Source organism: Fopius arisanus, unplaced genomic scaffold, assembly GCF_000806365.1.
Source record: "Fopius arisanus strain USDA-PBARC FA_bdor unplaced genomic scaffold, ASM80636v1 scaffold00060, whole genome shotgun sequence".
Classification (NCBI taxonomy): domain Eukaryota; kingdom Metazoa; phylum Arthropoda; class Insecta; order Hymenoptera; family Braconidae; genus Fopius; species Fopius arisanus.
This window is the reverse complement of record NW_011887799.1, coordinates 633,285-647,585: the sequence shown is the minus strand read 5'-3', so window position 1 is coordinate 647,585 and position 14,301 is coordinate 633,285. Positions and strand designations below refer to the sequence as shown.

General features: G+C 41.7%; 2 protein-coding genes across 2 annotated transcripts in view; both read right to left on the bottom strand.

Moving 5' to 3' along the window:
- LOC105268765 (uncharacterized) overlaps positions 1 to 935 on the bottom strand; it is a 2,025-nt gene extending 1,090 nt beyond the window's left edge. Inside the window, exons 1-3 of the mRNA XM_011308582.1 lie at positions 793 to 935; positions 113 to 697; positions 3 to 45 (exon numbers count right to left, since the gene is read on the bottom strand). Of these exons, the coding sequence (XP_011306884.1) occupies positions 3 to 45; positions 113 to 697; positions 793 to 885 (721 nt within the window). The 5' untranslated portion in view covers positions 886 to 935. The remainder of the gene's footprint in view (positions 1 to 2; positions 46 to 112; positions 698 to 792) is intronic.
- A 568-nt stretch (positions 936 to 1,503) lies between these two features.
- On the bottom strand, positions 1,504 to 3,104 carry LOC105268750 (uncharacterized). Its single transcript, XM_011308562.1, has 2 exons — positions 2,973 to 3,104; positions 1,504 to 2,875 (listed from the first exon to the last, which is right to left on the bottom strand). Exons 1-2 carry the CDS (start codon positions 3,063 to 3,065, stop codon positions 1,742 to 1,744), a joined length of 1,227 nt encoding a protein of 408 aa, XP_011306864.1. The 5' UTR covers positions 3,066 to 3,104; the 3' UTR covers positions 1,504 to 1,741.
- Between the last annotated feature and the right edge of the window lie 11,197 nt (positions 3,105 to 14,301).

Below are 14,301 nucleotides of genomic sequence, written 5' to 3'. Positions count from 1 at the left end.
ACGAGCGAACGGGCGACCGGATCCGGTTGGTGGACGTGGACGATTCTAATCAACAATTATCAAGATTAATTATCATAAACGACAGTAAGAGCTACGAGCAATATTCACTTACAATGAATTTGGGAGGCTGAGCTTTCCCTCCGTTTAGACCACGTGCAAAAGCTGCATCTTCGTCCCATTCGATTTTTCCACTGACATCAATGTGGCCTTCAGCCCCAGATCCTTCACCCTTTGATACACCAGCCTCAGCTCCAACGCTTGTATGAACATCACGGGATTCTAGCTCAGGCTCATCCCATTCGATCTTCCCGCTGACGCCAACATGACCTTTAGCTGGGGATCCTTCACCTTTTGATACACCAGCCTCGGCCCCAACGCTTGTATGAACATCACGGGACTCTAGCTCAGGCTCATCCCAGTCGATCTTTCCGTGGACACCAACGTGTCCCTCAGCTCGGGATCCCTCACCTTTTGATACACCAGCCTCAGCACCAACGCTTCCATGAACATCGCGGGATTCTAGCTCAGGTTCGTCCCAGTCGATCTTTCCGTGGACACCAACGTGTCCCTCAGTTCGGGATCCCTCACCTTTTGATACACCAGCCTCAGCACCAACGCTTCCATGGACATCACGGGACTCTAGCTCAATCGATCTACCGAAGGGGCGACCTGATCCACTTGGTGGATGTGGGCGATTCTAATGAACAATTATACAAATGGAACATCATTCCAAGAAAACGAAAAATATTTTCCGATTTATCCACAATGAATAATTCCAAAACAATTACTTACGATGAACTTGGGAGGCTGAGCCTTTCCTCCACCTAGACTGGGCGCAGCTGCTGCAACTGCCAAAACGATGGCAAATACCGCAAAAATCTTCATTTTACTTTGTTGTTGTCTCAACCACAAGATTTGGATGATTGTGACTGTCAAAAATCATCACCGGCTTATATATCCAAAATCAAAAGCACTCAAGCGATATGATGTCCACAGGGGAATCACCGATTCAAGAATACACGTACGCCGCACGGATGACGTAGCTATCGCGAAAGATATAGCTACAAGTATAACTGTTTCGCAGTCGGTCATGCGGCATTAATGCAGATACTTTCACAGATCCGTACTGACAAAAACTGCATATATTATGGATCATGAGGTTGATGCTCCATTCATATTACACTATTCATTGTTATTAGTTGAATTATGTAACGCGGAATTGCAGTGTTTTGATCAGTGCGCCAGGGTATTCCCACAATTTTCAAGTAATCTTGAAAAAAATGGATAGCATTATCAGTCTGTTCAATCGTATGATGACACTTTGAAAGTTTAAAATCGGTAGATAATAAATCACGAAAGTGATTAATATTCTGATAATAATGATGTGTTTTTTTCGGATAAAGCTGTTGTGATGCTCTTTGCGATGCGATTTTTTATTCGAAAGGCCTCGATGATGTTATTGAAGATCTTATTAATAGAGTTAAAGATATTGAAGACATAGACTGATTTGTCCAGATTGTTTTTTTATTGGAGAAATAAATGAAAATACATAGTAGCGAATATTGGCAGGATTGATGTGTTATAAATTACGTATTCTAAATGGTGGAGTATTTTTGTCTCATCGAACGAATTATTTGAAAGTAAATACGATGCATTGACTGATGTTGATGTCATTTGATCTTCCAGTTGGTATCCAGATGGCTATCATTCTTGTTTCGTTTACCTTTCGACGTTGAAGATTTTACACAGCTGTTGCTTCAGCTGCACGACGGAATCTCCATTGTCCTTGAAGGCCGATATGTGGTTCGGTCCTTTGACCTTGGTGGCTGCCAACACCACCTGATGCGCTGACATGTCCATTCTTACCCTCGAAAATTTTATGCTGGTAATCCAAGTTCCACGATCCATGACGATTGGGGCCATCTAAAGGCTTTTGTCCTTGTAGCACGATAGATCCCTGTGGCTCAGGTTCGGGGGACCGACGGAATCTCCACTGTCCTTGAATTCCAACATGTGGCTCGGTCCTGTGACCATTCTGACTGCCCATGCCACCTGATGCGCTGACATGTCCATTCTTACCCTCGTACAGTTTGTGCTGGTAATCCAAACTCCATGATCCATGACGGTTGGGACCTTCTAGAGGCTTCTGTCCTTGCAGCACGATAGATCCCTGTGGCTCGGGTTCAGGAGACCGACGGAATCTCCACTGTCCTTGAATTCCAACATGTGGCTCAGTCCTCTGACCATTCTGACTGCCCATACCACCTGATGCGCTGACATGTCCATTCTTACCCTCATAGAGTTTGTGCTGGTAATCCAAACTCCATGATCCATGACGGTTGGGGCCATCTAGAGGTTTCTGTCCTTGCAGCACGATAGATCCCTGTGGCTCAGGTTCGGGAGACCGACGGAATCTCCACTGTCCCTGAATTCCAACATGTGGCTCAGTCCTGTGACCATTCTGACTGCCCATGCCACCTGATGCGCTGACATGTCCATTTTTACCCTCGTAGATTTTGTGCTGGTAGTCTAAGCTCCATGATCCATGACGGTTGGGGCCTTCTAGAGGTTTCTGTCCTTGCAGCACGATAGATCCCTGTGGCTCAGGTTCAGGAGACCGGCGGAATCTCCACTGTCCTTGAATTCCAACATGTGGTTCGGTCCTGTGACCGTTCTGGCTGCCCATACCACCTGATGCGCTGACATGTCCATTTTTACCCTCGAAGATTTTATGCTGGTAGTCTAAGCTCCATGATCCATGACGATTGGGGCCTTCCAGAGGCTTCTGTCCTTGCAGCACGATAGATCCTTGTGGCTCAGGTTCAGGGGATCGACGAAAACGGTTGCCGGTGCCAGTTGGAGGACGTGGGCGATTCTAATCAATAATCACACCGAGATTAATCGCCACATCAAGGTGATAAAAAATATCTCAAGATCAATCAGCAATCATCAAAATAAAAAGATATACTTACAATGAGTGGCGGAGGCCCAACTTTTCCTCTGTTCAAGCCCGGCTCAGCAGCAGCAACTGCCAGAACAATTGCAAAAAGCGCAATAGTTTTCATGTTGATTCTTTCTTGTTGTCTCAACGAGAGAACTTGATCGACTGTGACTGATAGAAATCATCTCCGGTTTATATATGAAAGTTCAAATGCACCCAAGCTCTTTAAAATTCAACAGGGAATCCCCGATTTGACTGCACTACTTGGAGAAACTGATGACACATGCGAGAGATATAACTACAGGGATCCCCAGCCGTCTCTCGTTGAATCGCGCCGTTAATACAGTGACTTTCACAAATCCGCATCAAGAAATATAATGGTGTGAGTAAATTGCGGGTCGCGAGGTTAACGCTCCATTGCAATGAGACAATCCATTGTGATGAACTTCAATTGCGTAAGATAAACGCTCATTTGGTCAGTGCGTCAAGGTTCTTCCAAAATCTCAATGCAATCTCGAGGACAATTGATATTATTATCAATTTTTATCAGTCCGTAAAATTTAATTATGTAATTCTAAGTACATCAAGGCATCGGATAATAAATCACGAGTCGCTGATCAATGATCTGGTAATAACGACGTGCTTTTGGGACAAAGCTGTCACTTTATGGTAATTCACGTGTCGATTGAGTCTTGAATAATCACACATATCTCATATCCATCTGTGACTACACACACACACTCAATCATCACCGTAAAACATCTTCCATTACCGCAAACATAACCGGGGACGCCCCGGGGCATTATCACTCGCTCGTGTGTAAAGGAATTTAATGACTCCGCGATAAACTATTGACTCGTTACTTATTACAACGTCTGATAGTAAAAATCACCTCGGTTGTCTTTTATGAAGTTGAAAACTTTATTCCGTAAATTTAACTCGTGGCTTTCGCGGATGATTCAAATTATTTATAAATTGCAGGTAGACCCTTGGGTTGGAGGAAACGAGTAGGTATGTGATCCTGAACGAGTCGACGATGCGCAACCAAGTGGGGTTGCCGAGGTCAAGGCAACGGAGGGCGTTCACCAAGAACATTATCCTCTCCTGGGATCTTGCTCCAATCTCACTATCTCGATGGGAATGTACTGCGGAGAATCTGAAGACCAAATTACTATCTAATGTTTTCCTCGATCTTCAGACACTTGAGGTAATCCAAGAACTTCACTCAAAAAAAAGTCTAAATTCCCTCAACATTTCAGTGAATGTCATCACAACTCCTAGAATCAGTCGAATTCAACATCAAACTCAAGACAATTCAAAATCCACCAAAAGGTTCAAGTGATAGATCAATTTTAGTCATTCCCTTGACGCTCAAGAAAAAAGGGGGAAGTAGATTTTTTAATTTTCTCGGTGAAGACGTCAACCGGAAGCTCCTCACAAGATTTCCGGTTCGAATATGTGGGTAATATATAAGTTAATACATATATCGAGAGACGAGTTTTCTCGTGAGTTCGTAAAAGTCGATTAAAGTGGATGACAACTGTATCATCAGTGACAAGGATTGATGTATGCATCAGATTGTTTACACGGGGGATTGATATTGAAGGATATCGATGAAGTCGTGGGTAGCGTTGGAATAATATCGACTGGCAGGTGAAATACACGTGGGCTATCCATTTCTGAGTGATAAAATTCAGTGTTGCGCTTTCCATTCCGTATCGGTCGTTTCTCTGTAAAAAAAATGGAGATTGAAACTTCAGTCTGATCCACAAATGGATGGAAAAATCGTGAGGTGACTTTTCCATGATTTTCCTCAGTCTCCATTCCAATTTTCCCGGGTACGAGAGTAATTCCGGATATTTCCACGAATTTTAGTTGATTAATTTTTTTATCAACTGGTTTTCCGTTCGCTTTTCATTCGCCGCATTCTCAGGGGATTCTGGACGATTCGGAGATCATCGTCAAGGGCTCCAGGGCTTTCTCGAGACCGAACATGTACTCGTTCTCTCAAATTGAACGAATAAGACGTTATTATAGATATCTGGAATAAGACGACGTCAGCAAGGGGAAAACGCAGGAAAACATTGAATGCCCGGGAGTCCTCGATTTTCAAATGACGCGGCGAGTGTCTCTAGCTCATGTCGATAACATCTGTGATAAGATGAGGGGGAGAGTCCGTGTTATCGTGAGCCACGGACGCTTTAATAATGACACCCTTATTCCCTGCCATTCTTTCTTTACTTGTCTTGTTTGCGCATCACCTGTCGCAGACAGACGACATTATTACGGCCCTCAGATCTGATTCTCTCTTCTCGGGGTCTTTGTTTTTCTTTTTCACACTCAAGAGGAAACCGTGAAGATCCCTGTGGGATGAAGAGGAAATTGTCAGTTTTTTAATCTTCACTACTTTTTTTTAAATGGACCCATCAATTCAAGAGCGAAGAGAAACCGTCGAGGATTTATACTGTGGGATATCCACGGATATCTCGCAATTCGGGGCAGATATCAATATTTTTTGTTTGACCTTTTTTGTGGCGCACATTCAGAGCTACAAAAAAGGTTTATACAAAATTTTTACCATCTCCCTCAGGCTTGCGGATATTTCTCAAAAATCGAGACTCGAAATTGAATTCTTTCGCAGCAGTATTTAGCAGGGAATAATTAGGGCAATTGCCTCGGTATTTCGGTATGTGCAGTCGTTCAATCAATTTGTAAATTGAAACATGAATAATATATTATTTAATTCCCCCAGATGTCTCCCGTGAGGGATTTTTTATATTTCTCCCCGGTCGAGATATAAAATGAGTTATTTTCGGAATTCACATCTAAGTCGTAGGGATTTGGAAACGGAAACCTCTCAACTCTATGTACGTTAATAATAGATGTACTTCCGCGTATTCCCTTGGGATGGTGAGGCACTTAGGGCTGGAGAAACCCTCGCGCGAAAAGGAAGAATGGGGGAAGAATAGGGGGAGGCAGGGCTAAAGACAAAGGAAAAACGAGAACCCGGAAACGAGGTACTCATTCTCTGCGGTTGAAAAATGGTACTAATAAGAAAGACACGAAAAAAAAAGATGTCACGGAAATGTGGAGATCCACCATTTTTTTTTGCATTGAATCTACCGTACACTCCGGTGATTCATCACTCTTCCTCATTCGCCTTCGAATTTTTTTCTCTAGTTAATAAATCGAAATGATTGATCGAGCGATGTGTCCTCTCTATCTGTCTCGGTCTTGGATTTCCGTAATCGTAATTCGCTGAAAATTTCGTCGAAAAAGTGATAGGATAATGGTGAAATAGCTAAATCATCAGAGGTTTAATGAAAAACACAATTTTTCGTTGGTATTGCTTATTCACGCTTCCGGATGATTAATCCAATCTCTCGAATGATCTGACGTGCGAGATGGACTTTGAAATTGCCAAATGCCTCACTTTCACCATCAGTGACCACTTTCAAATGTAATTGCTATTATTTTTCAATCCCATCGTACCAAGTGCATACCTCACACATTCAGCAACGATGAACAAGTGAGATTATCTAATGTTTTGAGAACTGCAATTGAAAACGCCTAAAAAGACTCATTTACGCCATTCACCGTTGCAATTTCCTCCGTTGCGGTGTAATTTCACAATTCTTCTTTATTCCTTCGGAGTAATTGTTTCCCCGTTTTACCTCGAGATATTTGTCTTTACAAGAAAAACTTCACCCCGGAAACCCTGGCTGAATTATTATACGACGGAGTCATCGAGTACGTGATTCGGACCCTCCCCAGCTACTTTCGAGAGCTTCTGCTCGTGTTCCCAGTAACTTACCTAAAATCTACTCAACTCCTCCTCAGGGTATTCAAATGGATCCCCAAATCCGCAGGTCGTACCTCTTGATTATTCAAAACCGCGGTCACTCGAGAGCATGAACATCTGGTTTTCCCGAGGATCTACGTGACACGAGACGTTTTTGATCAACAATCAATGATCTTCGATCCTTCTCGATTTAATTCCTTACCACAAATAATTAATCATCAACCACTGGCAATCTTCACTCGAAAAAACCCCACCCTGTACACATATTAATTATATATCAATTAAAATTAATTCAATTTTTGTATCTGTACATAACGAGAGGTAACTAATTAACAAATAACGAGAGATCTGTCTAGTGGCATTAGTTTTTTCAGGATCGGAACGAATTCGATCAAATATAATAAGGACTTCAATGGCATGACGCCGTACGTCTCCGATAAATTGAGTCTTTCCAGTGGGATTCTCATTACTCTTTCTCTACCTCGACATAATTGGACTCGACCAGAGGAGATCCGCGATGAGAGGTGGCTCTCCCATTCCGATGCTCTTTGTGCTCTTTGTATACCAGAGTCTTTCTCACTTGGCATTTCTCCTCGTACATTTCTCTTCATGGTTCACAGGCTTTCTGCCAGCTGAGAATTGCATCAATCGACTTGTTTACTCTCCTCTAGTTACTGGTGGATGTAATTGCAGAAATAATCGACCAAAAGTCCACCAAATTTTATATCACGAAGTAATTTCCCCAAATATTCAACGATTTAACAAATTTATCAATAAATAACTACAGAAACTATACATCATTTTGTAATTATTGAAAATTCCATCATTTATTCCTCGAAATTTCCGCTGTAATTGTCCAATAGTGCGTATAGATAAATGACATTTATTTATTTTCACAGCAGTGAGTCCCGAAATGTCTGGGAATGGAAATAAAACCGGAAATGTCCCTCGGTTTGAGCAACAATTTCACGGGAGGAGGAAGGGGAGGCAGTAATGGAGGGTTGAAGGGGTGGTTTAGTGCTTTCCTGGTGAAAGGAACGGACCGGGTGGAAAAAGGGTAAAGGGTATGGGTAAACTAATGCATTTTAAATGAAAAGCAAGCTAGGATGCAACCGTGGAAGCCGGATGAGATACCCTCCAGATGGGGGTGGGGATCTTGAAGAGGAAGTGGAGGTGGTTTTACCCGAGTTTGGGTTATCCTTATCGATTCATCGTACTCCAGTCTCCTTGAGCGACACTGATCCCCTGGGTTCAGACGATGTCAAAAAGCTTTTCCATCATCGGTTTAAGAGGGCCTCAAACCTGTACAAAAGAAAATTTATTATTTTATTCAATGGCAAGTGAAGTTTCCAGGGGGAATGAATGATTACTTTACTTTTTTGTTTGATAGGTCTTTCTTTTAGTAGAAAAGTTAGTGTTGCTTTGAGGTAAGTAGTTCAAGACTATGTAAGTCAGACAGTCGCTTCATTGAGTTGACTTTGGGATTATTTCTGTTGGGGGATGAGAATTGTTTATCTGCTCAGAGAAAACAGAAGATTCAGGATCTCCTTGCAACTTTTTTTCGACATTTTTTACATCGAGGGATCAGTTGCCGCCGCAGCTCGAGCGTTTTTCGCTCGACCGAGGGAAATTATGCTTTTACCGTCACTCCATCTCCAAATATCCCTTCACTACCAGGAATACCAAAATTTGTGTTATTACCTTTTTTGCAGGGAAAATCACCAGCTACAAAAAAGGTTTAATCAAAAATTTTGCCATTTCCCTTGCAATCCGAGATATTTCGTAGAAAGCGGTGGAAGTTCGGGGAAAATTCAGCGAAATGAGTGGAGGGTGTTTTTTGAGGCCCTGAAGGCTGAAAAAATCCATATTTTCGTGGCGATAAAGATAAGGGTATCCTGATTTATATGACTCAAGGCTGGCAACACACTCTTCCCAGATCGGCTTATGTATTTATCGTAACATCAACCGAAGCAGTTCTCAACCTTTCACCCACACTATTACCTTTTCACTAATACAGGGTTGGAAGAACTTCCCCTATACTGAATGATACGTACAGCGTGAACAAGCACCACCCGGAGACAACAAAGAGAACAAAGGGCGAGGCAAAGCAGCTCGTGCGACGACACAATGCTTTGTCGCGAGTTAAATATTTATCCGTGTGCCATTATTGCAAGTGCTCCCACACGACTTTTACAATGTAGCGTACAGAGGGTAGAAACCAGACCGTGTATTTTCATGTTCAATCCGTGTTAATTAAACCCCTCAACAATTTAGCTAACGACGAGTTCGAGAATGAAAACGTTTTTCCCTTTGTCACAATCGACGAGTCTGTCCCAACCCTTTCCACTCGATTCCCCAATTCGATCGACTCACTGTACTTCTTCAATAAACTTTCGGCGAGAATAATTACAAAATTATTACCACCATTTCCTGAATTAATAATTCATCAATTTCTCATGGTGAAACCTATAGAACGCAAATCCACGGATTTTTGAACAGCCGCATTAATTCTCCCTAACTCTTGTTGCAAAGTAATAAAATCTAATCTTCTTCGGCTGTTGAAGGAAAAAAATCGATCAATGACCTTCGCGTTTTATGCGCCTTTGTGAGAAGATCGTAAAAGTGTGGGAAGTTTAACGAACTCGAAGAGAAACGAAAAACCCGAACGTCCACGCGAGTGAGAGTGAAAGAAATGGAGGGGGCGAAAAGGGGGCGAAAGGGGGCGAAAGGGGGTGAATCGGGGTGAAAAAGGGGGATGAAAAAAAGGATCGGGAGGAAAGGGAAAACAGGATGACGAATCCACTGGTGATGGTGGGGATTCTGCATTACGCGCCATTGCCGTGAATACAACCCCTCATGTATCGCAGAGGCCGCACAGCCTCCCCCATAACACGACCCCTTGGGTGCTGTATCGATCCAAATGTACCAACTGTAGCTCCAACACTCTCACTCTCATTTCAGCATCCCTGGTTTTCTCTTGCTCCATCGTATCCCCCGTTTTCACCGCCCTCACCTCAGTCGCGACGAGGGTAAACCCGATGTACCCGAGGTCGTACAGTCCTGCGTGCGGACAAAGGAAAACGTGCCATCGACAAAGAGTCTGGACCTTAGTCATCCCCTTTACCATCCTTTTTCAACGCCCCTCTTTTTATTCACTCGGTTTTATTGCGCCTCGTGGCCAAATCAACCGCCTCCTGTCCTCCTGTCATTATGGAACTGTTGACCTCGGACTTTCGGGTCAAATCCTTGCCCAGGTCGGGTTTTATACCTTAAGCTTTTTATTTTCACTCGAGTATTTCCGGATAATTCGTGTCCCGTTGAATTCAAGTCCAGATTCAAATTCATTTGAATTATTTTAAAGCCGCTGTAATGATCTCCCTGCGGCAGAATTTTATTTTCTTTGGATTTTATGGGGATAATCTTTTAGGATAATGAGTGATGAACCAGAAGCGAAGAATTTTTACTCCAAACTTTGGTAACATCGACTGGAAAATTGTTGATTGAAAAAATTTCTTTGTCGTGCGGAATTTCGTGGGGAAAATGGGGGATCGGCTGAAGTTATTCCGGGGTGATGATAAATAAACCGGAAAAACAGTTACAACAATTTAATTCCATCCATTTCCTCGAGTAGTTGTGCTATTATTAAATCCTAGAAAAATAACTCCCCGTTGTTCATCGAAATATATGTAACGAAAGGCGATCTCGATCGAGGGAGTACCGTTAAAAATAGTCCTCCCGGTAACAGTCTCCTATTTTTGTTCCATCACCTTGTAAAAACCCATCCAACTCCAACTTATTTATCCATCCCCGATCGAAGCGGAAATTGCCGTCATTTGAGAACCGATAGTCCAACTTATTGGTGCCCATTCCCAGACGCTCCCCAGGAACTTTTCTCAATAAGTACTCGAGCAGGTTAATCGCCTTTTGATTCAACTCGATGGATATAGCGGTACTCTATATTGTCGAGTCCTCTGGAGTACCCAGAACTTGAAGTTTATCTGCTCATTGATTTTTCCACAGGATCAACCAGCACCAAAGAAAATACTTGCACCCAAGCTCCTTAACAGTTAAGGCTTAACTCGCCGCGACAAAATATTCCTTCCTCTCTGTCAAAACTCCCAAATCAGCCAATAAATAATGATAATAATCGAAGATAACCTGCCAAATAAATTTCCACTTGGTAAAATAACTTCACCACTTTTTTTTCATCATCACCAGCTGAGAGAACAAAGACTGAACTTACATACCTCGTTTGCATGGCAAACTAGTACCACCCCGGATAACAGTAATTTGAATCGTAAAAGACAGTCCTTGTAAATTATAAGTCGTCGTTGGTTCATAAAAAAAAAACTCATGGAGAGAACTTTCCCCTCGTTATATCGCCATTTTTTTTTCACGAAAAATGTATTCACCCTCTCGTGACAAAGGGGCTGTCCGCATTTACGTCGTTTCGCTTCCACACTTGTCCCTATTCTATGAAATTATCCCCCAGTAACCCCCCAATGTACACCGATGACTGTTTCACAGGACTATATACATACCGTTTATACCCATTTACTTAGAGGCTTCGGTGTGTGCATGCGTGATAAACCTTAGTCCCTCCTTGCAGTCAGGTTGTCCTATCATGCCGATCAGACAGCCTCAAGTTAGATCCCTTCCGCTAATAATGTCTCGTTGGACAGTAACAAGCACGAGATTCCCCAGTCATACTCCGAAAAATACTCCTCATTAAAATAATTCTCATCCACATATTCACTTTGTACAAATGAATCTCCATATTTTTGCCAAGTGGATGACATTTTTTCGCCACTTATCTGTCGCCACTTATCTGGCCTCTCGCCATATCCTATATCAATTATTAAATTCAATTCCAATGAAAAGAGGTCAATAAATTTCTAATTCATCTTGAAAATTACAGAAAATTATTGAATTTTTGATAATTTCACGGTTTTTTCATGGCACATGGACCATCGATTAATAAATGAAAAATTCAGTAGAATATTTTTCCAGTGAATTTACTGTTCACGATTTTTTCTTTGCAATTCCAAGTGTAATTTTGCAAGAGCTTATTAATTATCTCCAGGAGGTGATAAATTTCCTGGTCTCATCTAGTTTATCTCAAGTTTGTGGGTGTGAGTAACGAGACAAAGCGAGACGAGTGGAATGTGAGCTTATTGGAAAAGCTCGTTGTTCACGGTGAAGGATCTACCCGAGTAAAATTCCACAAGGGGTTTTGCCTCAATTGTTTTACTCCAGGAAGACCACTCGAGCTGAATCCACGCCTGCATACCTTACCAAGTTACACACTAAGTGGTATTTACGCATGTACCATTGTGAAATTACATTTCTGCATTACTCCAAACAATCGCGTTACATTTCATCAGTTAATTTCGCCGGATGTGTGGGCAGTTGGATGCAATTATCATGGATATAATCTTTCTTTTACGACTGCTTCAGATCTTCGTGATTTGCCGAGGCGCTTGGACAACAAATAGTCTATCTCTCCTCGTAAAATCCACCCCTCGACTTTCTTTGTGTCCGTGGGGTGGAATGGGAGGGCTCCGACAGCCCTCTCAGCTTTTTTTTTTTCTTTACCGAGGGAATAGTCGGACAATTCATTGTAACGAGCTGTCGCTGTCAGGATATTTGGTGGTGCCTAATGAAACTCGTGAGTTGAGTGAAATTACCTCTCTTTCATGTACCGTGAATATATATGTGGAAATATACGAGTTATGTACAAATTATCTCGCGTCATTATTACGTTCAAACAATTTGTGGCAAAAAATCCTGTCGATATGATTTATGTTTATTATGAATATTTTTTTTAATGAATAATCTTTTTTATAATCTTTCGGGTCAAAATTTACGGAGAATTATTCGATGTGTTTCGCCTTTTTGGATGAAATTTTTCGACGGTTTAAAAAAAAATTATTGTCTCATGCAATATATTGATGGATAATAATCGTTTGGCGTAATTGTTTGCCTCATGAAAAATGAAAGTCGGTGCACTAATTGCAATCTGAAAAAATTAGTTCTCCGTTACGATACCGGTGTTTTATAATCCTCCATTGTTCCCATAAATTTATTCTTCGTCTGGTTAACCACAGGATGATGGTTTGTAGCTGAGAGGCCGCACTGGAAACTCCTCCTCAACCCCCTCCAACCCAGGATCATTAATTTCTGAACTTAAACACTAGGGGAAGAACATTTAACAACTAATTTACGATTTTACAAAAGTTTATAAAACTCCGAGCGAAATGCGTAGAGCCGCGAAACAAGTTGGCGATATAAAGTGAATCTATTCTCCTCGTCTCCAACAATTAAATTATTGTTTGAGGATTAAAATGTACGGACCAGTGAGCGTTGCGGATTGGCTATTCTCCCGTAATAAAATTCAATGAAATATGGTGAATTGTTCTAAATTCAAATGCATGGCCTTTTCATCGGCTATTCTATTTGACAAAACCATTGACATTAATGACATGTTCAGTCGGTGGTAGACGTGTTGAACTTGTTCCCAGTAATTTGGTTATCATTATACTATTCCCTTTGAACTGAAACGTTCGTCAATTTCCGTTAGTGGAGTCATGCATCGCTGAACTATAACAATAGTTACTCAACACTTAAACTCAGAATAATTAGTTTTACGTTCTTCAGCGTTCAGTAAATATTCCGGCGAATATTTATTATTTTTTCTCGTTAAATTATTCAAATATTTGCAGTAACATTTGCTATCGAGTTCATCACTTGACGATTCTCCATGAAACCGTTCTTCAAATCCATCACCAACCCCATCGGTTGGTAAGCAATAATTGTCTGTAATAAACGGATATCTATCGAGTGGCGGATCAATCATCATTTCCCTGGTTAGGTGCTCCCATCGTGGTAACAACAAGAATCCACGGTATAATCGATCTGAGATTGCTGCGAACATGAGAATGGCCGTGAATTACCTAGAGCCACCGAAGAAGCGTTCCACCGAGTTCCTGACCCGTGACATCAGACCAAAGCCGGTCTATCCGCCGCTGGAAAATTAGCAACTTGCTAGAGCGTGGAGCACGATTCATCCGGTTCGTACGCACCCACAGGAGAGAACTCTATCGCTTCTTCATGACTACACACAAAGATTCATACACGTTCATTATCTTTTACTAGGCCCGTAAAGGGCCTAGGTACTTTTCAACTAGACTCGAATCTAATTCACACCGGAGACAGCAGTTACTATCAGAATCACACAACTCAAAATATTACAGCTGAAAATATTTCTAAAAATATTCATGAACCGCAAAATATATTTTTCCAATATAATGCTTCTGCGCACTCAACAATTTATATCAAATCCGTACCGCGCGCCAGCGCGCGGATATGAAACGATTTCTGTAAAAGTCTGTTACAACTTTGTAATCTCGCGCCATTTTAAACGGAGCAATAAGGAATCGTGGCTTCATGATTTCGAGATTTTCGAGATAATCGATTGTGTCAAGCGTGTCCCTTTTAGAATAGGATAATCTTTTGATTTGTAATGTTTTTAAAAAGAATATAGTGATATCGTAATATC